Source organism: Stegodyphus dumicola, chromosome X2 (genome assembly GCF_044657685.1).
Source record: "Stegodyphus dumicola isolate Sdum_Otavi_A_Nest chromosome X2, ASM4465768v1".
Lineage (NCBI taxonomy): Eukaryota > Metazoa > Arthropoda > Arachnida > Araneae > Eresidae > Stegodyphus > Stegodyphus dumicola.
In genome coordinates this window covers 92,018,646-92,042,632 of record NC_140781.1, presented here as the reverse complement: position 1 = coordinate 92,042,632, position 23,987 = coordinate 92,018,646, and the positions used below count along the sequence as shown (strand labels likewise).

The 23,987-nt window shown below is 32.9% G+C and overlaps 1 protein-coding gene across 7 annotated transcripts in view; it reads left to right on the top strand.

The window, feature by feature from the left end:
• The window catches only part of LOC118200940 (CTD small phosphatase-like protein 2-A), a 169,980-nt gene that overhangs the window by 55,441 nt on the left and 90,552 nt on the right, over positions 1 to 23,987 (top strand). For 6 of the 7 annotated variants that reach the window (XM_085809442.1, XM_085809440.1, XM_085809444.1 and 3 more), the window contains 2 exons: positions 11,945 to 12,010; positions 19,385 to 19,490. In XM_085809442.1, coding sequence (XP_085665568.1) covers positions 11,945 to 12,010; positions 19,385 to 19,490 — 172 coding nt within the window. The remainder of the gene's footprint in view (positions 1 to 11,944; positions 12,011 to 19,384; positions 19,491 to 23,987) is intronic. The other variant, XM_085809441.1, reaches the window with a different exon arrangement.

Sequence of the window (23,987 nt, the reverse complement as noted above, 5' to 3'; positions counted from 1 at the left end):
CCGTCTTTAAATATCTACGGACATGGGGGTGCAGGTGAGAGGCACAGATTATTTTTGCAAAATCATTTACTATTTTTCTAGAGAATTTTTATCTTAAATTTTTGAAATTTATAACCAGAAATTCTGGTTGTGTCCAGCTTATCTGAGTGCCTGCCCAAGCACCCAATGGATAAGCCTGCACTGATTTCATCTAGGTTGTTAGATATACTGCACTTTTTTAATGACTTTTGAATTATATCTGGTTTAATTTCTTTCCTTGCTTTTATTATCCACTGTCACACTATTTCTAAACTGGCATGATGTGTTTGGCTTTCTTTTGTAAATGTTTTTTCACCTTTTAACATCCACATATTCCACTGCTGTTTTAAGTTTTCTTTGAGTGGTTTATTGAGACACACATCTAAAGGCTGAACTAATGATGCTAAAGCGCATGGAATAACTGCCATGTCTGTGCTCTTTAATAATTGCTTCGTATTACCTGTTAGATGAGATCTAAACATGTCCGAGACTAAAAGAATTTGTGGATTTTTTAAGGCAAAAGGATGCTTTTGTCAAACATTTCTTATCCACAACTTCACACTGTTTTCGTCCATCTGTCTACTTGTGAACATGAATGAAAGCGCCATTTGGGAAACTAAATTTTGGCATCGTTTTTCTTTTAAAAGTAACCCGGGTTTTAATTTTGAACCGTCCACTGAGCAGGAAAGCACTACAGTGAAGTGAGATCGTTTGTGACCTATTGTTTTTATGTGACCCATTTTGTTCCTTTCACATTAATTGTTTTATTTCTTATATCAAACATTCCTGGAGTTTCATCCATATTTCCAATATGCGGCAGTAAATACTTTTTTTTGGCCTTCGTAGGTCAGTAACATACTTCTGGATATTAATCAATTTATTTTCCAAATCTTTTGGAAGCCTGTGCGAAACTTCTGTTAATTATTCTGTGCCATAAATCTACTACAATAATTCAAAGCTGCTTTAGAGTTTTCACTTTCATTTCCATTCTTTTTGGCCCACTTTAAGGCTAATAAACATATACTGTGTCTTGTTACAATTAATCTATTTCTGCGACCAAGTTCGCAACACTTTCTTCAAGGATAGACCATTTCATTACTCCTTTACACAAAGCACCTTAATTCTCTGTCATATTTTAATTACTGTGATTTCATTTTTCTTCCACCACGTATGAAGCTGTCATAACACCAAACATTCTTGCTGCAGCATGGCTTCCATTTTCTTTTGCAAAGTGAATGGCTTTGCATTTCAAACCAGCACTGTGTTTGTTTCTTGTCACGGGAGCCATATTTACTACTAAATGAAATGCTAGATCAACTGCATTTCAATTAAAGCAAATGCGATTTAATAAATTTCAATGGCTACAAATGCCTACAGGAAGAAAAGACATCTAACTCTGAATTTACAAATCCGTTCAAGTTGGAAGTGCACTCTTACTGCAAATTGTATTCCCCTTTCCTCGAAACCTTACACTAGGATTGTTTTAGACAGCTGCATTAAATACAATCAACCCTCTTTGCAGGAATATTTACTCCTTCAAGAATTTAACCCACACACATCGTGTTCCCTTATCGCTTGTTACTTCGGTGTACCATTGTTCAAAAGGCTAGGACAAATCTTTGAATAAGTTACTTAAAAAGATAATAAGCATTGCACATGTATCTTTTAGGTTTCTTCATGAAAAATTGGGTGTTCGCTATATGGCAAATATACCTAAAGAATTTGTAGATCCGTGTTATCCACTGGTGCATGTTAAAACCGGAAAACATGTTATATTGATATAGATTTTAAATAAAATTCTGTAATCTCAGAGATGATTCACATAGTATAATCATTCCTGTTCTTCAGGAGAGAGGGAAAATACTGCTTTTCTGTTATAGTTACCGTATATACCCACGTATAAGTCGAGATATTTTGGACAAAAAAAAGACTTCAGAGTGGGGGGACCGAATTATACGCGGGGCCATAAAAAATTAAAAGAATCGGAAGTTCAAAAATTTCTTTATATAATGCAGTTGTTTTCTTCCCGCACTCAAATTGGATGACTTATCAAATAAGTCACTTACTTGAAATAATTTCATGACTTAAATTATGTGACGAACTAATCACAGAGTTTCATACTTTAACTAGAGTAAGTTTCGATTAAATCAAAGAATTTTCGGCCCCCGAACAACCGATCAATATCGAGCAATAAAAATGTTTCGCCAACACGCCAAGAAAAGAGAAATGCAGATAGTTTTTACGTACGTATAAGTCTTTATAACAGTTATTGTTCATTCTTGGAATACTTTTGTTAACAGGCATACACGTCTAGTAGTGATTGTAACAATACAGAGTTCGAGACTTAAAATATGTATGATGACAGAAGAGTTCTATGAAATGCTTGGCGAATCTGACCATGAATCGGACGTTGAAAGATTTTGATTTTGTTTATTTACCAAGGTATTTTTTATCGTGTATTTACTTTTTTTTCTTTGATGATTTTGAAAAAATGTAGTACTTAAAAAATATTTTTCTAAGTTTTTCGATCGATTTCGGAAGTGGGGGGTCGACTTATACGCGGGTTTTTTATTTTCTACGAATTTTTTATGTCGAAGTGGGGGGATTGACTTATACGCGGGTATATACGGTAGCACTGTAACAGAAAGTTGTCACATTCATGATTAATTCCCCAAAATGATTGACTAAAAACCAGCTCTTCTAAACTCTTCACACTGGTTTCATAACTTTACTTTCTGATTATCCATTCAGCCCTCCCAAAAAGCCTCATTTGTCGATGCGAATTTTTCACCAACGTAAGATGTGAAAAACAGTAGTTACTTTCAAGAACGGTGGTGCACTAAAACTTATATAAAACAGCAACCAAGTGCAAAATAAAAAATGAAATGAAGAAACATCCATAAAAAAACTTTTTTTTATTCTTTTCCCAAACACACAGCTGTCTGTTTTAGCTTTAAAAAAATCAAAGAATTTCAGAAACTTTGCACTGCCCACACTGTTGTTTCTACGTGTATGCAGGAATCGTTTTTACTTTAAAGAAATCTTGGAATTGTAAAAGTGTGGCATTGCACATCCTTTTTCTTTTCCGTGTACACAGCAATCTGTTTTTGCTTAAACAAAAATCTGAAAATTGCCCAAATCGCAGATTCGATGCACAAATTCAATCATTCACAAATTATTACTTCATAGAGTGCAAATTTTTGCATTCTGTGCTGGTGGACAAAATTCTATATTTCTGAAGAAATGCAGTGTTTTCTTTTTCATCAGCCAGCAAATTCCACAGTTCCATCATAATTCCTTAGAAGGGAGAAGTGCAAATTCATCACTGACAAAAAAAGGGGGGCCATCAAATTTGAAAATTCAGAGTCTGCTATAGACACGCACATGCATTTCTGGGTTGCCAAATAAATAACTTATCATGACACTGTGGATTGCCTGTCTTGGCAACATACTATGTTGCCTGGTGGATTTCTTTCAGAGTTGGCAGGTAATCAGAAAGTACCTGCATACCTATTCCAGTCCAAAATAATTTTGCATATTTTTAAACTGCTTCTTTATACCATTTAATAAACAAGTATTTAAAATGCCCTAAAATTAAATAAACTGTAACACTAATTCAGAAGTCAAACAACAAAAATCAGCGTTATATTTTCAAAATTTTCGCAGGACTAGTTTTGATGGTTTTTACCAAACCACCATCCTCAGCTGCAAAATCGCAAATGAACAACATAGGAAATAATGACTAGATAAGATAAGAAAGTCTGGACAGGAATAAGCAAGTGGCGCCATCTGTTGATGAAACCAGAACTAAAACATAATTTCTTTAAAGGCCGAAGTCAAAGGCGGATTGGAATTAGAATCGTTAACTAGAATAGAGATTTTTTTGAATGTGAAATGCCTCTAGAAAATCCAATTCTCCAATGGAAGATGCTTTTTGAATAATTTTGGCTGCAGAAAAATTGAAAGTGTGATTTTCAGACCAACAATGTTGAGCAACAGAAGACTTCTGTGTTTCCTTTTTTCTAACATATGCCTCATGTTCCTTGACGTGAAATTTTAAGGCTCTCTTAGTTTGGCCAATGTAAATTAAACCACACTGGCAAGGAATCCTATAAATACGCCGGGAATTCATATCCGGAATGGGGTCCTTGAGTATGGAACTCGGAATTTTATTGATGGGAGATAACACAACCCGAAAGTAAAATTTCCGCAAAATATGTGCAACTTTATAGCTAATTGATGGAAAGAAGGGAATGACAACAGAATTTTTATAATCTCCTAAAACAAGAATGTGCCTTTTAGTGTGTTGAGATGAGAATTTTTTAATTGCTTGATTAATAATGTTGGGTGAAAAGCCCCTGTCAATAGCTATTGCTTTTAAATAATTTAGTTCTTCATCAAGGGATAGTTTGGAGGAGCAAACTTGAAGAGCACGGAAAACATAGGAATAAAATGAAGCTAACTTTTGTTTAGTCTGATGACATGATTTAAAGTGTGGTGGAAGGCAAACCGATGAAGGTTTACGGTAAACCGTAGTACTGAAGTTGGATGTGTTACGTGTGACCAGAATGTCGAGAAACGGAAGAGAATTGCAAGTCTCAAGTTCAAAAGTGAACTGAATAGCAGGATCAATAGAATTCATTGTTGAAAGAACTTTATTTAAATCATCCTTGTTACCTTCAAACAGGGTAAAAGTATCGTCTACCTAGCGGAACCATGCCGGGAAATTTAAAGTTTCAAACCATTATGATTCATAATTATGCATGTAGATATCAGCCAGGATGGGACTGAGGGGGCTTCCCATGGCTAATCCCTCAGTTTGCTTGTAATATTTATTTTGGAAAACAAAATGTGTTTGTTTCAAACGGAGTTGAGTGAGAGAAATTAGCTCATCAATTTCGATGCAAGAGAAATGAAATTTGCGAAGTCTGGTTTCTAGACATCTTAATGCACCCTCCACTGGAACATTGGTGAATAATGATCTTACATCAAAAGAAACCATGAGTAAATTTCTGGGAGAAATGTTTTTAACCTTTTTTACAAACTCTATTGAATTTTTTATGGTGTAAATGTTATTGTCTAATAGAGTTGGAAATCTAGAAACTAAATATTTAGCATTTGCGGTTTTGCAGCTGAGGATGGTGGTTCGGTAAAAACCATCGAAACTAGTCCTGCGAAAATTTTGAAAATATAATGCTTTTTTTTTTTTTTTTTGACTTCGGAATTAGTATTTATTCGGCGTGTTATTGTGTCTTAATTAAACTGTAACACTTTAAAAAAATGATAGCAGGGAGTCGTAGAACCAATTTCACACACAAATGCTTTTTTCCTCCTGGAATTTAACATTACATCTCCAAATTATTTCATCTTAAATGTATATAGATGCATTTCATGATCATTTTCACACATTCCATTATGAGGTAAAATGCCTTTTTCTTGAGAAAATGCTGTATCATCTTAAGTTGGACCTAGTAGAGTTTATATGTTATCAATTCATAGTAAAAAGAAACCATATTAGCAGCAATTGCTGAAACTCCATGAAAAAATTTGTATTAGTGACAAACTGTGTGTAATAAATAAATATAAGTAATTTCATTACCTTTTACTTTTTTCTGTCATGTTTTTGTTATTTTCACGTGTTTTCTGTTTGGTACGTTGTCATGCCATGCAATTTGTGCTTGGTGATTTTCTTTTATGGGGGGCTGCTGTAATATAAAATTATCCCCCTCCATATGGCTAGGTTCAGTTTTGACCTAGAGAAAAAAATTTCACCTATTTTTGGTTAAATCTGTTTTCTCCCGCTCTCTTTTTACATGGGCAATTTTTGTTAAAATATATCTCTGGAGTTTATAGTCCCAGCTTGAGACATATGTTGTAAAAAATATTCTGAGAAGAGTAAATGCATTCAAGGTAGCAAATATGATAGGTATGGTGTAATACATGATTAAGAACAGTTTTAAAGGGTACTGCAGTTTTGAGTATCAGTGATTTCTTTTTTACAAGATTTTTATTTACAGCTGGACTCTTGGCTTATGGGAAATCAGTTGTATCTAGTTACTTATCATAATCTAAAAGTATTGTTAAGTTAAAAATACTTAAATTAAAATTAATGTTGTTAAGTTGAAAATCTATGAATTTTGTGATCTTAGAACTCCTGATTTAAAGATAGATGTTGTATTAATTGAATTATCCAGAGTTATAAAGCAGCTTCTTAGCTTTTTACTTAAACAGAAAGCTCAAGTAATTTGACATCAGGCAGATTATCAAGCCCCTTAGATCTATTACTTTATTTTTTCAACTGTCCTCATATGTAATTTTTGATAGGCATGAGTTTTGTTCTGATGTACAGGATGTTCATAATTTAATAATAAGTTCCCTTATTCAGAGCTGTCTGCAGTTGTAACTGTGCATCATAAAAGTGTAAAGCTTTGTATATGGTGCAATAAAGAGATTGGAAAGACATTTAGCCAAAAACCAAATTAGTTCCAAATATTGCCATTTACTTAACATTTAGCTGCGAATTCGACCTTATACAATTTTGATTATAGCAAAACAGGCTTAACATAGTGGCCATCAACTGAAATTGCAAGATGGCATGTTCCACTATCTTTTTAAGTCTTTAAAATTGGATAATAGGCTTGTTGATCAGATGTTACAAATTTCCCCAAAATAAATTGCATGGGTTTCAGGTATGCAAATTGGGAAGGCTACATGTGGCAAATATGTTGGCTTTTGACCTGCTCTTTTGTAAAGTATCTTTTGAGAACATTCATAGCTCATTGTGCAATGTATGGAGCAGCTCCATCTTGCATGAAGACTACGTGTAAGGCACTGAGGTGCTCACAGAGTCGAAACAATGATGTTCTCTGTCAGCATTGCATATAGCTGCTCAGTGATCCAACATATTACTGGGTCTGTTGGAGTTAACTCTGCAAAGAAGCATGATGTTGGAATAAATGATTCAGTAAATTCACATCAATCCGTCACTTTTGGAGAATGCAACAGAATATCTAGTATATAATGTGATCCATCCCTGATTCAGCAGATGTGAATATTCATTAAATTGGCCAAATGAAAATGTGTACTATAATGAGAACTGGAGTCCTGCACCAAAATCATATAGTAGCTGCTGTTGCTCAAGTGAAAGTTCGTACAAATAACTATTGAAGGATATTCTGTAGGATCTTATAGACAGTTGAACAGGGCATATCCAACACCTGTGCTACATGGCAAACATTAGAGCTGCTTTAAAGTTTGAAGCTTTGCCCTTTTTCATTTGAACAACAGCATCCTCTACTACCTCTATAAAAATAGGTTTTCTTTCTCTTCCAGGACAAACAATGATCATGTTGCTTCAAATTTTATTATCATTTTTTGGAATCCTTTAGCAATGACTGGATCTTTTCAGAGTCCAAAATGTCCAAAAAGCAGCTTGTGCTGAATTGATATTTTGATAAAAGAATTTAACACACAAAACTCAAATTTGAAAATTATAAGTGTCAACCTCATTGAATACAATTTTTCCACTAATATTTTCAGATATTATACAGTATGAAGACCATAATATGGACAGCCAGTATCTGGTATGATCTGCTATCCAGACCTCTACCCAATAAAAACCCAATAAAAAATTCCCCCTACATTTATTAAATCTAGGAGTAGTGAATATAATACTCAACAGAGTAAGCAAGTGTGCTGTAAATGCGATTTTTCTCTGAACCGAGATTCTTTCATGTCATTTTCAAACATCTGCTGGCGAGGGAGATTTGTGGTGGCCACATGACAATACATTGATTAATGGTGTATTGGCATTGGCCAGGATCACATTTTTTACCGTCAAGTGGTTGTGGGGAGCAGGGACAGCACTTCCCACTTTGGCATCCTGTGCCCTATGGAGGAGGGTCCTAAATTCTACTGACCAGTTGTTGCTAATGCTCACTTGTCTCTCCTATAGTCAGCCCAAGCCCATGAAATTTCTTGGCAACAGCCTTGAGCACCATACAAATGACAGTACAATTTAGCTGAGTTCTACCCCCAATTCTGATGGAGAGCAACCCGGGGAAACGGGTCAGAGGGTCCCCCATCCCTCTTTCCCCACCACCAAACCTCTCAAGAGGACTTTCGGCTCGCTGCATATTTAGATACATTTACAAACATCCATGCCTTCTTTGAGATTCAAACGCGGGCCCTTCGGCACGTCAGTTTGCAGTGCTAACCATTATACCAGTTCATACCTGCCAACTTTTACGAATTTTTCCTAATTTTTATGAAAATGCGTTTGTTTTTACGATTTTACGATCGTAATCCATTTTTTACGATTTTTTTCCTTTTTCAAGTGTTTTTAGTGATTTTTGTCAAAATTTTAGAATTTTTCGCCAATTCAGCGATTTTTTCCAATTGCATCGTGTTTTACCGCCATCTACCGACTCCTTCGAATCCAGTAACCTGCGGTTTCTCCCAACTTGCCGCTTAACCAGCCAATCCAATGCGCTGAACTTGTTTCTCCCACACTTTTCTTTGTGGACGCCAGATTATTTTTTTCGCGTTCGCTTCAGCAGCAAGGGAATTACTCAGCAAGCGTGGATTGTCGCATTCTGTTTTTTTTTTTTTTTTTTGTTTGTTTGCACGTGCTAGGAATTTTCTTAATACGTCGTTGTTACGAAATGAGTTCAAAAAAACCGTACTCTCAATATTTTCGGCCTGCCTACAAAGCCGAATTTCCAACAATTAAAGAATCCCTCAAAGGAAATAACTATGCATTTTGTAACGTGTGCGTGTGTGACTTCATAATAAGTCTTGGTGGAAGAAGCGACATTGTGAAGCATGTTAAGTCTAAAAAGCATGAAGTTAATGCTTCGGCTTCGACAACGTCAAAGAAAGTGGATGATTTTTTTTCAAATTTGGCTACAAATTTGGATGCCGATGTCATTTTGGCAGAGTGTTTGTTTACTGCATTCCTCATCGAAGACAACGTGCCGCTAAGCACTGCCGATCACGCCGGTCAACTTTTCAGACGGATGTTTCCCGACTCCATGATTGCTCAGAAATATGCCTGTGCTCGCAAGAAAACATCTTCTATTGTGAACGAAATTGCTTGCAATGCACAAAGTAAAACAATAGCTGCACTCCAGAATTCAGCATTTTCGGTGTCAGTCGATGGCAGCAATGACAGCGATTGGAAGCTTTACCCCCATCGTTGTCACATATTTCTGTGATGTTTCTGATGAAATGAAAACTCATCTTTTGCGTCTTCCATTGTTAAATGGAGATGCTACAGGGGAAAATATTGCCTCCTTGGTAATTAATGAGTTGAAACAACTTAACATCCCAATATCAAACTGCATTTCATTTGGTGCAGATAATGCTCATGTCATGGTGGGTGACAAAAAGGGTGTAGCCTCTTTCCTCAAAAAAGAACAAAATGAATTAATTGTTATTGGATGCCCATGCCACTTAATTAATTTGGCAGCAGAAAAAGCTGCAGCTGCTTTACCATTAAATATTGACCAGCTTCTGATTGATGTGTTTTTCTATCTGGAAAAAAGTGTAAAAAGGAAAGAAAACCTTAAGAATTTCCAAGAACTGTGCTCTGGTGAAACAAGAAAAATTCTGAAACATGTATGCACGAGATGGTTATCCTTAGGTAGAGAGCTAGGAAGGTTATTGAACAGTGGGATGCATTGCTAAAATATTTCCATGAAGAGACCAAAACGAAACCACAGATACCATCAAATTTGTCGGCATATAAGATTCCGAAAACCAATTTCGCTTCTAATCAAAATGCTTTAAAAGGGAAAAGCCAACACACAGAATCAAACCCTAGAAGACTTCTCAAAGGTCAACTTTGTTAAAGAAGTTGAAGGAAAGAAGAAACAGTCTTCTATTAGCCGGGAGGAAAGGATTTTCTATCTTCTTTCTTCGGATTTGAACAAAGCATATTGTAGTTTTGTGTTAAGTACCATTAAGATTTTTGAAAGTGTAAATACCCTTCTACAATCAGCTTCGCCCAAATCTCCCCTGCTTATCCAAATTCTTAAAGATCTTTTGAAAGAACTTTATACTAAGTTTGTAAAACCGTCCGTTGTGAAAAACAGTGTGTTGATTCGTTTTGCCTATAATAGTTTGGCAAATCAAAAGGATGACAATGATCTTATAATTGGAAATCAAACCAGGGAACTTGTAAATTCTTTGAAAGATCATGAGAAAAAAGAATTTTTTCAATGTGTTAGAAAGTACTTTTCCTCAGCCTGTGATTACATTGTAAGGAAGTTTCCTTTGCAAAATGAAGTTCTTTTAAATGCTGAAGTGGCAAATTTGAAACAAATTGAAAATTCATCTTTTGAAAAGATTCGTTTTTTATTGATAAATTTCCTTTTTTGTTAACAATTAAAGAAAATGAATGCCATAATGATGCTTTAGATGAACTACAGAATCAATTTTCTGCTGCACAGTTTGAAGACTTTGCCAGTTCTGGAGAAGATAGACTTGATGTCCTCGTTGGTACCTTAAAAAGAATAAAAAGAGCTGATGGAACACCAAAATATGATAGACTAGCAAGAGTTTTATGTGCTATTCTCGTAATTCCACACAGTAATGCTGAGTGCGAGAGAGTCTTCAGTGTTGTGAAGAAAAACAAAACTATGTTTTTTCTTCAATTTCACCAAAAACTCTAGAAAACATTTTAATTGCTAAACGTTATGAGGAAACTAATTGTTATGACAGGAAATTTTCCAAAGAATTTTTGGCTAAAGCCAAAAAATGCACTCTAAATTCATTGCAATAATTTTTTTGTGTAACATTAAGTTCTTGTTTTATGTTTCCTAATAAATTTTTTAGTTACTACTTAATTGAGATTTACTAATGTAAGTACAATTTTCTTTTTTCTATTTGTATAAATTGTTATTTTTTTAATATCAGAGCATGATATTAATTCTTCGTGTTCTTCTGAATTTTGGAGAAATCTTCTGAATTTGGGGGAGAAATCTGAATTTTTATCTAGAGGTTGGCAGGTATGCCTGTTGGGCAGCACTGTCCAGTACCTCGCTAAATTCTGAAAGTTTTGCTGACCTTAAATTCTGCTGCCCAGTCCCTCCCCTAAATTCTAAAAATTTTGCCATTTATATTTAGTCGAAAGAAGAGTTATTCCAGAAGGGCTCTTGGTCTCAAAACTGCATTTTGTGTTGAATCACTTTTCCATTTGTTGCCGCCAAATATAATTGCCTTGTATTATATTTAAAAAATTAAATAATGAAGAATCTGCATGAATATATGTATGTGTCTCACATTGTGAAAAAAACAATGGTACCTAAAGCCATCAAATTTTGAATAACGTAGTCTGCTACCCGAATGTGGGCATCAGGAAGCATAAATTTTGACTTTTATTACCTAATTCATAATAGCTGCTGTATGGTATTGAAAACATTTACACTACAAAGTGCTTCACAGCAATATACCCTTTAGTGATGACATTTAGTTTTTCTCTGTCTTTCTCATTCTTTTATTATGTCATACATGAAATTTTACACATTTCTGATCAATAGTTACAATTGTGCAGAAAACATTAATTATGGACACTCTATACTTTGTCAAATACTGCATTTTCTGAGATGTTATGATTTTATCTTTCTAAATTATTTAGTTTTAATCTTTCAGTTAGTATTGGAAGATTTGATGTTTTTCTGTATCTATCTGTTGATGGGAGTGATATACCTAGTGTTTTTCTCTGTATTGATGTATAGATCTATTTTTTTAATTATGTTAATGGAGATGACACTGATTTAGTCAGAGATTTATAATTTCAATTTATTATTTGGGGGACATTCCTGATTTATGTATGTTTTGGCTGTTGTAATATATTTCTTCATTATGTAATTTTATTAGAGAATTTTCTTCAAAATATAAATATATCTATTTTTATTAATTCTAGCTCTTCTCAATGAAGAAAAACAGAATAACAAGGAGTTCAAATAAATTGAATTCAAAAACTATGAAAGTAAGCTGAATATACTTATAAAAATATTGTATTTTGTCATTTTGAACTTTAGGAATGAAGACAGGAGTTTGCTTAATACTGATTATTCGGAATGACTGATGAATTGGGTATTCAAAATTTACCATTACTCTTGCAAGTTATGTGTGAACAGAAAGCTTTTCAGGTTTTAGGCATTAATATTCTACATAATTTCCTTTAGTTACACGAAAGGTGTCAAAACAATCAGATTTTTGCAATGCTTGCTCCAGCATGTCTTTTGTTGGTGTTAACATAGCAATAATAGTGGTTTTAAGATTATACAAAGTGTGACACACAAAAAAGAGACTGGTCCAATAAATCATTGTACTTACAGAATCATTTCTCCGTGACATTATCACCTTCAAAGTAGTTCCCTTCAGCATTCATGCACTTCTGCATTCGGTGCTGCCATTGCTGGTAACCTTCTGAAAAGAGGTTTTTGGAAGGCCCTTCTGGAGATTCTCCATTTTTGCCTGAACCTCTTCAGCTGAGGTAAAATGGTTCCCTTTAAGTAAGATTTAACTTTAGAAAATAAAAAAAAAAAAAGTCGCATGGAGCCAAATCAGGTGAATAAGGAGGATGCCCCATCACAGTAATGTTTTTCCTGGTCAGAAACTGCTTTACAGATAGGGCTGTGTGAGCAGGTGCATTGTCCAGTTGCAACAGCCATCCATCACTCCACAACTGTGGCCCTTTTTTCCCTAATTTTTTTTACAAAGTCTTTTCAATGTAGTAGTGTTTATTAACAGTCTGGCCACTGGGGACCCATTCAATCATGATGATTGTTCTGAGAGCCCAAAGTGGCGCCCAGCACGTTCATCATCTTCCACACTGTCCCTTCCCCCCGTGAAAACCGCTTATGCCATTCAAACACGTGCATGAGATAAAGTTTCATCTCCATAAGCATCGGTTAACATTTAAAATGTCCTACATGGCTGCTTTCTTAAGTTTCACAGGAAACTTGATGTTGATTCGCTGTTCGGGTTTTACATTAGATATTTTTCCGTCAGAATGCAGTTACTTTTGTTCACTCAATGACGCAGTACTACTCACTGGTGTGGTCGATTAAGTTAAAACTTACTGCATGTATAGAGGAGGTGTGTGGCATGACATCACCAAAACAGTTGTTGCTAACTCCACTCGGTTTTCAAGTTACACACTTAGTCTTATTATTTTTTATATAGAATATTGATGTCATTTAGGCTTAATAATACCACCGATTCTTTTTGAGAGGTAAATCTGAATTGTGAACAAAATCTTGTGAATATAAATTAGACAGAAGAAATACAAGGCATATAATATGATAAATTTGACTTGCATAGAAAAATTAACTGATGATAATTACTTTGTATAGGTGAATAGAATCGAAAGTGAATTAAGAAGTCTGAAAATACGGAGGAGTGTCATAAAAACTGCTATGCACCACGAAACCATAATAAAAGGGGCAATGTTAATTATGAAAGTGAATTGAAAACTTAGAAGATATGAGGTGATAATAATGTAATTGCAAGAAATATTATGAATCAAACTATGATAGTCTCACAATATAAAAAGCATTACAATATGCGAATGCAAAGAAGCTATGGGAGAAAATAAAAAATGAAATGCTGGCAAAAACAGAAAATATTCAAATCAAATGTAGAATTAGCTCAACTGAAATGAAGCAAGATGAATCTATAGATGATTACATGAGAAGAGCAAAAATTTTAAAAAGCATTCAATTGGTTGATGAAATAAAAGATAAAGAATTAATTTAGTTTATATTAGAAGGGCTTTGGAATGAACTTGAATTTGATATCAAAATAATTAGACAGCAGAGACAAGCATTAAAAGAAACATTAGCAAAAGAAAGCTGGACAAAATCAAAAGATCATGAAGGAGGATGCTTTAACTGTGGAAAATTGGGACATTTAATAAAAGATTGTCTTAATAATAATATGAATGTTTTAGTTGTGTGGAAAATTAGGCTGAAATATTTAATAAATAAAACCTCTAGAATGTCAAGTAAGGAAAGAGATTATGAATCAGCTGCATGTGTGTATGAAGAAATAATTCTGAGAAAATAGAAGGAACTTCATCTTAAATCAAAATAGAAGTGATGAAGTAAATGAAATAGAAGAAGAAAACAGTTGAAAAATTAAATGGATTATAGATCTAGGAGCCACATCTTACACGGTAAGAAGTAAAAAATATTTACCAGTTTTAAGGATGAAGAACAACAAATATTGACAGCTGAAAAAAAAGCTATGATCAAATCAATTGCTATTAGTAACGTTAATGTGTAAACTGATAGAAATAAGAATATTTTGAGAAGATAATGCTCTGCAAGTACCGACTTTAAGTGCAAATGTATTTTCAGTACCAAAAATTGTAGATCATGATTTAAAAATATTTTTTACCAAAACTAAAGCAGAAGTGATCAATAAGCATAGATACATTCTATATATAGTTAGCAGAAATGGAAATAAATTTTAACTTGAAGGAAACACAATAGAAGAAGCTGAAATTAGTACTACTGATGATTATACTATGGCATCAGAGACTAAAAACTCATCAGTCATTGGATTAGAAAATGTAAAAATTTACAAAAACAATTGTAAACTTTGCAAATTAAGGAAGATGACCTGAACTTCTTATAGAAGTGTGAAATTCAAGTTATCTGAAGATATTTTAGAATTATGGTGTATAGATTTAGTTGGACTTGTCGAGAAGTGAATAAATGGAAATTGTTACTTTCTAAAAGTAGTAGATGATTACAGTTGAGAAAATGAGTGGAACTGTCAAATCTTTCATTAAACATATCATTCATGAAAAATGGAAAAGAAACTAAAGAGTATCCATACTAATAAGGGGAATAAATTCATCTGAGCTAAAAGTATAAAAGAATTTTTCGGAAAAATGGGATTTAAATATCAACATACAACCTTATTTTCCAGACAGTAATGAAAAAAACTGAACATTTTAAGTGTACTATAATCAAAACTGCTAGAACTGTGTTAATTGATGCAAAATTATTGATAAGAGTTTTAGAGTGAAAGTGTTAAAATACCTGTACATTGTGAATAACAGGAGTCACAAAAATGACATAACATTTACACCTTGTGAACTATATCTGTGATGCAGCCTTAACATTACGTATTGTAAAAAATTTGTATGTGAAGCATATGTTCACATAAGATGAGAAAAGGTGGGACAATGTATTTAAAAGCTCAAATGGGAATTATGATAGGTTATAGCATTAATAGAAAAGCATAAAATTTATATTCCTGAACTAAATAAAATTCGAAACGTAAGAGTTGGAAAATTTAATAAGCAGAAACTCAGATAAACTTTACTGAAAGGAAATAATTTAAAATTCAATAAAAATCAAATAGTAGAAGAATTTATTTTCTCCTAGGAACAAACTAATGGCAGTGAAAACAATTCTGGAAAAACCATCAGAGCTAAGATAATATAACAGATTAAAAATCTGAGGAAATGATGAACAAAACGAAAACAGTTCACTTGAAATGTCAATACTTTTAAGTAATTGAAGAACCTGTAAATAATAGTCATGAAAATTCTATACAGAAGAGACCAACGAGAATGGCAAAGTGAACAGAAAAATCAAAAGATTATGTAGTATACAGTACAAATGAAGAATTACCTAAGACATACCATGAAGCTGTGGAATTGGCTGAAAGTCAGTCTTGGCTACGTGCAATGATAGAACTGAGTTCAGTGGAGCCTAATGAAGTTTGAAAATTAGTTCAAAGACACATTGATTAGAAGGTTATTAAAAACCATTGGATATTCACAAAAAAGGAGGAAAGGGATAATTTAGATACAGTTTACAAAGTAAGACTAGTAGCCACTGGATTTAACCAAAGAAAAGGAATCAACTATGAAAATGGATTTAGCCCAGTAATGAAACTTGCAACCTTTACTATATATGAGAAATTCAAGATACGAGGAAAGTATGAGCAAAACATTTGTCTCTAAATAAGAGCATTGACTTGAGTAACGAGCAATGAGCCAGGCTGTTTGTATGCGTGATGCCATTTTCCGATCCGGCTGAATTAGGGGAACCCCCTCGTCAGACCTCTCAGTGTTCTTTGATCAACGTGTTTGTGTGCTTGTGAGTCATTTATTACATTTAATGTGAAAATAATTATTTCACGATGCCTCCCAAGAAGATTGTTGTCTCAGATAGTGCTGCAAAGAAAAATAGGGAAGCTGTGGCCATTGAAATTAAGGAAAAAAATCGTATATAAACAAACGTGATGTAAGAGTGACGGAATTGGTGAAGACATATGGCCTTTCGACATCAACGATTTGCACTGTTCTAAAGAAGCAGGAAGAAACTTGATGTAGTCAAAGGAGTTACTGTTACTTCCAAGCACCATACAAAACTCCTAGATTTTTGAAAAGCTGTTGTTGGTGTGGATTAATGAGAAACAGCTAAAAGGTTGGCATTGGAAGCTATCATAAAGGTAAACTACAGTTATATTATTTACCAGTGTTATTTATTAGAAAAATTGATTTTTATGTTGATATTTTTGGGGATGTGGAACGGATTAACTGGATTCCCGTTATTTTTAATGGAAGAAGTTTGTTTCTAGATACAAGAAATTCACTATACGAGTTCAATGCTGGAGCGAATTTAACTCATATCTCAAGGTTTCACTGTATTTACATGGATATTTGTATAAACCAATTTACATGGGACAATAACCTGGATTTAGCTCTGATCCCAGTGAATTATAATTTGTTAAAAAAGTGCATATGGATTTCCCCAATCAGAAAGATGCCGATATGAAGAATTTGATGAGATTAAAATCAGATCCTGGCATTTATATTTATAAAGATAAGCTCAATTATGTTATTGTAGCAATATATGTGGATGACTTAATGATTATTAAAAATTCAAATTCTGAAATAGAGGACTTCAACCCTCAACTTTCTAAATCATTTGCTTTATGAGAAGTCACTAAAACATACAAATCTTTAAGAATTGACATCAGACAAGACTGTAGAAAACTTATTCTCTGTCAAGAAAACTATGTAACTAAATTTTTAAAAAACTTAGAAATGAACGAATGTAAACCTCTCAAGACTTCAGGAATATTGGGTGAAAATCTTGATGATAGAGCTTTTTCTCTTCCAGAAAACAAAATATCAAGAAGGTTCAGTGATGTGCTTAGCAACAGGCACAAGGTCAGGCTTAGCTGTTAAGTAATTTGGCAGTATAATTAACATCTCAGCGAAAGACACTGAAAAGCAATGAAAAGGCTATTTAGATACATTTAAAGAACATAAAATACATGTTTAATACATACTTTAGACAATGGAAAATTAAATGCTAGTTGAGATGCAAGTCAGTGTACCGCTAAAGGTGGAAAATCATTTTGAGGATTATTTTTTTTAATTAGGTAAAAATTTCGTAAATTGGAAGTGCAATGAAGAATAGTTGCTCTGTCTGCAGTGGAAGCTAAACTCGTGGCATTTTGAATGGGCATGTGAAATTAAATAGTACAGCTATTTACTTGAAGAATTTAGACAAGATGATCTAATTGATAAACCAATAGAAATTAGAACAGACTGTCAAGCATCAATAGATTGGATTTTAAAAAAAGTAGTGGTTCTAGGCACATGAACCAAAACTATTTCTTTGTAAAAGATGAATAGGATGTTAATCAATCATTTCTTAATTTGTGTGTTCGTAAAATGAAGCAGACATTTTAACAAAATACTTACTTTTAAAGTGTAGACATAGCTGAATAATTAGTCTTTAACACAAATAAGTAAGAAATATATTATTTGCTGTTAAAAGTACAATGCTAAGTCTTGATATCTGCAGCATTATTTTTTTTTTTTTTCCCTTGATGTAAAAGATTGAGTTAATGTACCTAGCATCTGTAGAGAAAGTTAAGGTTTTGGAGAATTTGGTAATGCTTGCTGTGATAAAATATTCTTTAATAAAGCTTTTCGGTACTTATGGAAAATCCCGCCGACCATTTTCGTGTATTAAAGAAAAGACACAAAAAATGGAAAAGTCTTCTTCAAACACGCTGGGTTTGGTGTAACCTTGATTACACGTGTTAGTTATTATTCTTGAGTAAAGACTCCTTTCCTCCCTCTATCACGCATTTTTGGAAAAAAAAAAAATTTTAATTTGGGACCAGCCTATTACAGAAGAGCATGCTGTTGAATATTTCCAAAGTTATGGAATCTTACTGGCCTTAAAAAAAAATGCGTTAGTGGCCATGAAATGGTGCTTTATTTAAAAACTGAGTAGCAATGGCGTTGCAACGTTAAGGCTTCCATGAAGCGAGTGTCAATTAATGAAATATAAAATGATTTAATGAAAAATTAAATATAAATAAATGATAATATAATAAATTTGAAAGAAAAATAAGAATATAATTTTGGGGGGGTTGGCGCGATTGGTGCCATCTTTTGTGTTCGACGGGATTTTCCACAAGTACCAGTTTTTTTTAATACATTAGTTTTCGATGTTTCTATTTGAAGTAGATATTGCTTAGAAAATATAACTTTTAGAAATTCATCATCATCTTTTGTTGCATGAACAGTCAAGCTAATAATGGTTGTATTAACATGATCAGATAATTTTTGACATAAACAGTGAAGTTACTTTAATAAATTAATAATAAATAAAAAATAACATTAATTAATAATAATTTAATAAAATAATGAAGTTAATAATACTTGTATTATCATGATGATCATAAATAAAGCTGTAATTCAATTTAATTATGTGAACAGTGTTAAGGCAAACAAATTTTTGTAGTAGTAGTTTTCATGGCAGTAGTAGAGGTTTTAAGATTATATATTTGTAGGCCAAAAATGGCATGATCATAACATTATTATAACATGCTCTAAAACGTAGTGAGTTTAGTAATATTTAATTGATAAATTTATCTCAAGTAAAAGCCTAATTTGTTGATTGTAAAATTGAACCATATTTTTTTAAAGACATTTTTCTGTTTCTTCTCTGTTCAGAAAAATTAGCTTCAAATTTGGAATGTAAAAATTTGCACTTTTCTGCTACCATACCAGGGTTTCACATAAATTCATTTTAGCAATGCTATGAGTTTGCCTATTTTACTAACATAGTGTGCTGCCTCAAACATGTTTTTAGGGTAGTAATTCTAGCACTTGAGGCTTGTGGAGGATATTCAGAAAGAACTAATATGATTATTGTAAATTGTTAATATTTAAAATAAAGTCATGAGTATAGTAATTGTAACTGAATGTTATATTAATATATGTTCCATATAAAAAACATCATTTGCAGTACATAGATCATGTTTGTGATCTCGTTTTCATATATGAACTTTTTTTATGTTTTACTAGGTGATAACTGAAAAATCAAAAGCTGTAAAAAATTGTAGAAAAAACTGTAAAACAACTATTTACCATAAGTACAAAGAAAAAAACATTGAAACTCCTTTGAAATCAGGTATGGTGAGTTTTTGCTTTTTTGTTATAACTGTATAGAACTTTTTAGTCTTAAGTAAGAACATATGAGAATGATTTGCTTTTAAATGTATGTATTTTTACTTCATGCTTCTTCATATGTCTAACTCCTGTTATACTGTATTAGGATGCTTATATAGTGTCTGTATTAACTAAAAATGAATATGCATTGTTTAAGCAAGAAGCATTTTCTGTAAATTTTTATACAATAATCTATATATTTAAGTTAGCAAAAAACTTAATTAAACTTGAAGGCAAAGTGAATTTTTATCTAGATATGTCTGGGAAACAGTTTTCACATAAGAAAAGCAATTTCAAAGAAATTTTGCCTAAACATATTAGCTTTTATTCCTTGCTCAGTAATAGGTGGTTTTTTTTTTTTTTTTTTTTTTTTTTAAATATATATATCTTTTCTTTTTGTTCCTTTCTGTATGTCTAGATTTAAAAAAATGGGAGGGAAGCAATTCGGAAAACTGTCTTTACCAAATTGATCACATTTTGGTTTCAATTAACAGAAACTAATTTTTAGAAGTACTGTTTTCCATTTTGTACGCTGAAAAATAGTTCTAGGCTTATGCACTAAAATTCTGTGTTTTTTTTTTTTTTTTTTTTTTCCCTTGCATAATTTTAAATTTTGGGAAATCGTATTAGTATCTGAGAATTTTCAATCTCTGCTTCTTTAGCATTATTAACAAAACATACTTGACATTTTGTATTACGAATTCTTTTAAGGCATATCAGAGCATTTTTGCAGTCTGAGTTAATATGTCATAATAAAATCATTTTTCCTCTAACAGCTTTTTTATACCAGCAGCTTTAAGTGCTTGATTGGTTTCATTAAAATAGATGTTGGCATTTCTTTTATTAACCCCTTAACTGCCGCGGGCATATATATATATATATATGCCCTTCCAAACTACTATCATGTGCTTTGCACTGCTACCCGTAAAATTATTTGCAAAGCTTTGGAATGCAACACCACAATGACCTTGACAAAGTATGCGAAGGATGTGGGGAGAATTTGTAGAGAGAGGTGTGTCTAAAGCAGTGAAAGTAATGACTGCGGTATTGGCTGGTGTTGTTTGAGTAAAACGTATTTTTTATATTCTGTGTCCTCCATTTTCGTTTACTTTTTGTAGTAGGTTCCAGGAATAAAGAAAGATATAATGGATGTTTCAAACCCATTTGTCTTTTTTGATGAACTGCTTGTGGTTCATATTGTTACTGAAACTAACTCTTTTGTAGACAAGTATATGAACCAACATCTTGCAAACGAAAAATCAAGAACAAAATCGTGGCATTCAACCAGTTCAGAAGAAATGTATGTTTTTTTAGGCATACTGATTTCACAACACTGAAACCTCATATTATACATTACTGGTCTAAAAATTAATTGATCAAAACTTCATTTTAGGGATATTTTTTATTATAAAAACATCATTTTTATTATACTTACATCTTTTTATTATACTTTTACTCAAAACATGAAATTTTGTGCATTCATTTTTTTCTTTTATTCTTTATTTTGTGAAAGTAAACAGTTTTTAGAAAGTAAAACTTGCATTTATTTTCCCCCTAATACATCGCATAACTACGTGCACCTGTGTGAGAAACTATGGCACTGGGAAATGAATCTTGTGCGTTTTCCACGGCAGTTAAGGGGTTAAAACACTGGCAACATCTTTCCTCTGTGTTCTGTTTCATGTCTAACTTCTGATTCCTGTCTTTTGTCCTTTATTTTGAGATTTGGAATATTTTCGACTATATTCTAATGATAGAAACTATAATGTATACTTCTTTTTATGCAGTGTAGTAAGCTTTAATATAGTATTGTAGGAGTTAAAATTCCTTCATGATGTTAATTCAGAAAAGTAGTTGGAAGTTGCTAATAACTGCCAGTCTTTAAAAAAAAGGTACTCTTCTGTTATCAGGACCAGATTCAGAAGTCTATGTATGTATGTACATGTGTATATATGTATGTGTACACACACAGGCACATGTATGTACCATAAGTACAAAGCCTACATGAACATATCCATTGATACATTGATTGTCTTGCCAGATAAATTCCTTAAATAAAGAGTCATTTGAAAAGAAATTTAGGGATTTTACTTTTAACCCCTTGGGTACGGATTTATTTGAGAAAATATTTGCATGTAGAACGGATATAATTTTTGGTTGCCATTCATCAATAGCTACTTCACTATCAGGAGTATAAAGGTAACAAAATTTATTATTTAGGTAATCCACTATATTTCTAATCTTTCTTATTCTGTCATCTTTATTTTCTTTTTCATTATTCATAAAATGTAGAAAGCCTGAAATATCAAAAAACCTATCGCGTGCCATAATGCTGGCAAAAATTGGAGTACTTATTGCATACCTTTTTGACGAATACATATGCATTTTTGGCTTCTTCATTTGCGACATCAAGATGTAATCATATGCATCTTGAATTTGATCAAGATCATAATGCAGTATAAGCTTTCATTTCATCAGAACTTACAGGAAACCACTTTTTTTTTTTTTTTTTTTTTGGTTACACAACCTTCTTTTTCTTTCCCTTGTCTGGCATATCTATTCATCTCTCCTACTATAGTGTCCCAAAAATCTTCATTCAAGACTTCTTTTAAAACATCTAAAGGCATAGGATTACCACGTAGTCTATGCAGGCTCAAAGGATTAATTCAGATATTTCAGAAAAATTTTTTATATCGGCTACATTTTCTTCTTCTTAAATCCATTCCTCTGATACTGGTCACGAGAAGATTCATTATCACTGTTCGATAGACGTCTTGTGCGTCTTCGAAACCTTGATATTATATTACAGTTGTCATCATTTTCTAGTTCAATAGCGTCTTCATCACCTTCGCTTTGTATTTCATTGTAATTGTCAATTTCAGGATCACTAAACAATTCTTCTTTAAGTTTCTCAAAGTCACTTTCGCTATCACTATCATAAAATATATTCCTTGTTTTTCACATAATGGGGCAGTGTATCGCAAATAATGTTCCCCGAAATACTGTAATTGCCTCTTCTATTATGACTGATACAAGCTACAATGAAATGAACAGAATTGTGCCTAACTTCAAATAACGTAGACTCGTCATCCGCTCCTAGGGAAAACAAGTGAATGGCATCTCTCAGACGTTAAATGTACCCAAGAGTTTAATTTTTGGTTAACGTCTTAGACACGTCATCCGCTCCTAGGGGGGAAAAGTGAATGACATGTCTCAGATGTCAAATGTACCCAAGGGGTTAACCTTTTCTTAAGGGCTGGGACATATACGTCCCGAGCTAAGTGCACAGCAACTGGCGGCTCGAGACAGTTTCTGGCTGGTGCAAGGGTAGTAATTCTAGCACTTGAGGCTTGAAGACTATTTTACCACACCTCGGAGGGTGCGTTCTTTTGAGGGACTTTGCTATTGAGTAGGGGAAAATTGTCTGTATTTGGCTTGTTTGCGAATTTGGTATCTTTCAGGAAATATTTTGTTGAGAGGACAAAATAAAAAGAATAAGTTGTTACTTCTCGCAGTTTGCGTTTTAAGATCTTAAATTAGTTTTTTTTTTTTTCTGTTGCACTACTATTAAATCTTTCACTTGATATTTATCACTTTTTTTAGTTCAATTTTAAATAATGACCAAACATAAAGGAAATTTTCTTTGTTTCATTCTTTTCATAATATTTTTTTTCAATTTATTCCAGTTTTTAATGTGCATTTAAAGGCAGTGTAGTGAATATAAACGTTTCAGGTGATGAAAAATAATTTTAATGTTATTTCTAAATAGCATACATTCCACGACTACTGTTTACTTCAGTGAAATTTTGGTTTGTTGTGTTCTAAATGATAACTAACAGAGCGAATAAAATTTCTTTAACACTGATAATTCAACCTGGATTCAAGTTCCAATGAACGGAGTGACTGCATGAACTTTTCTTGTTCTCCCATATATGTGAAAGGTATGTGAGCCAGTTTCCTTCGAACGTCCTCTATGAAAACCCCCTTCGCTTAAGATAACCTTTTCTTTAACCCAACAAATAAAAATAAAATTATATTTGAAATAAGAAAGCTAACTTTATGAGCGTGAAATAACTATGTTTAGAAAAACTTTCTTTTATGAATAATTTTGATGACAAAATAAATTTCAACTCTGCTACTAATGAAATACGAATTTTTATTGAAGCAATTAGTGTAGAACATTTTATAATTAAAAATTTAAGAAAGTTTCAAAACCTATTAATTTATCAGTTGTTATATGTTTGCATCTATATGATAATATCTGTATCAATATGTTCATAAAGTAGATATGTTAGTTTAGGTTAATTGGACATGGGAAATCACACGAGGCTGCCTACCTAAGGAAAGGATGCCTTCATGGAGAACTTTTAAAGGGAACTGGCTCGTATTCACATTTCACATGGGAGAAAACAAGGAAACCAACTATGCAGCCAGCCCGATCGCCTGGCCTCGAACTTAA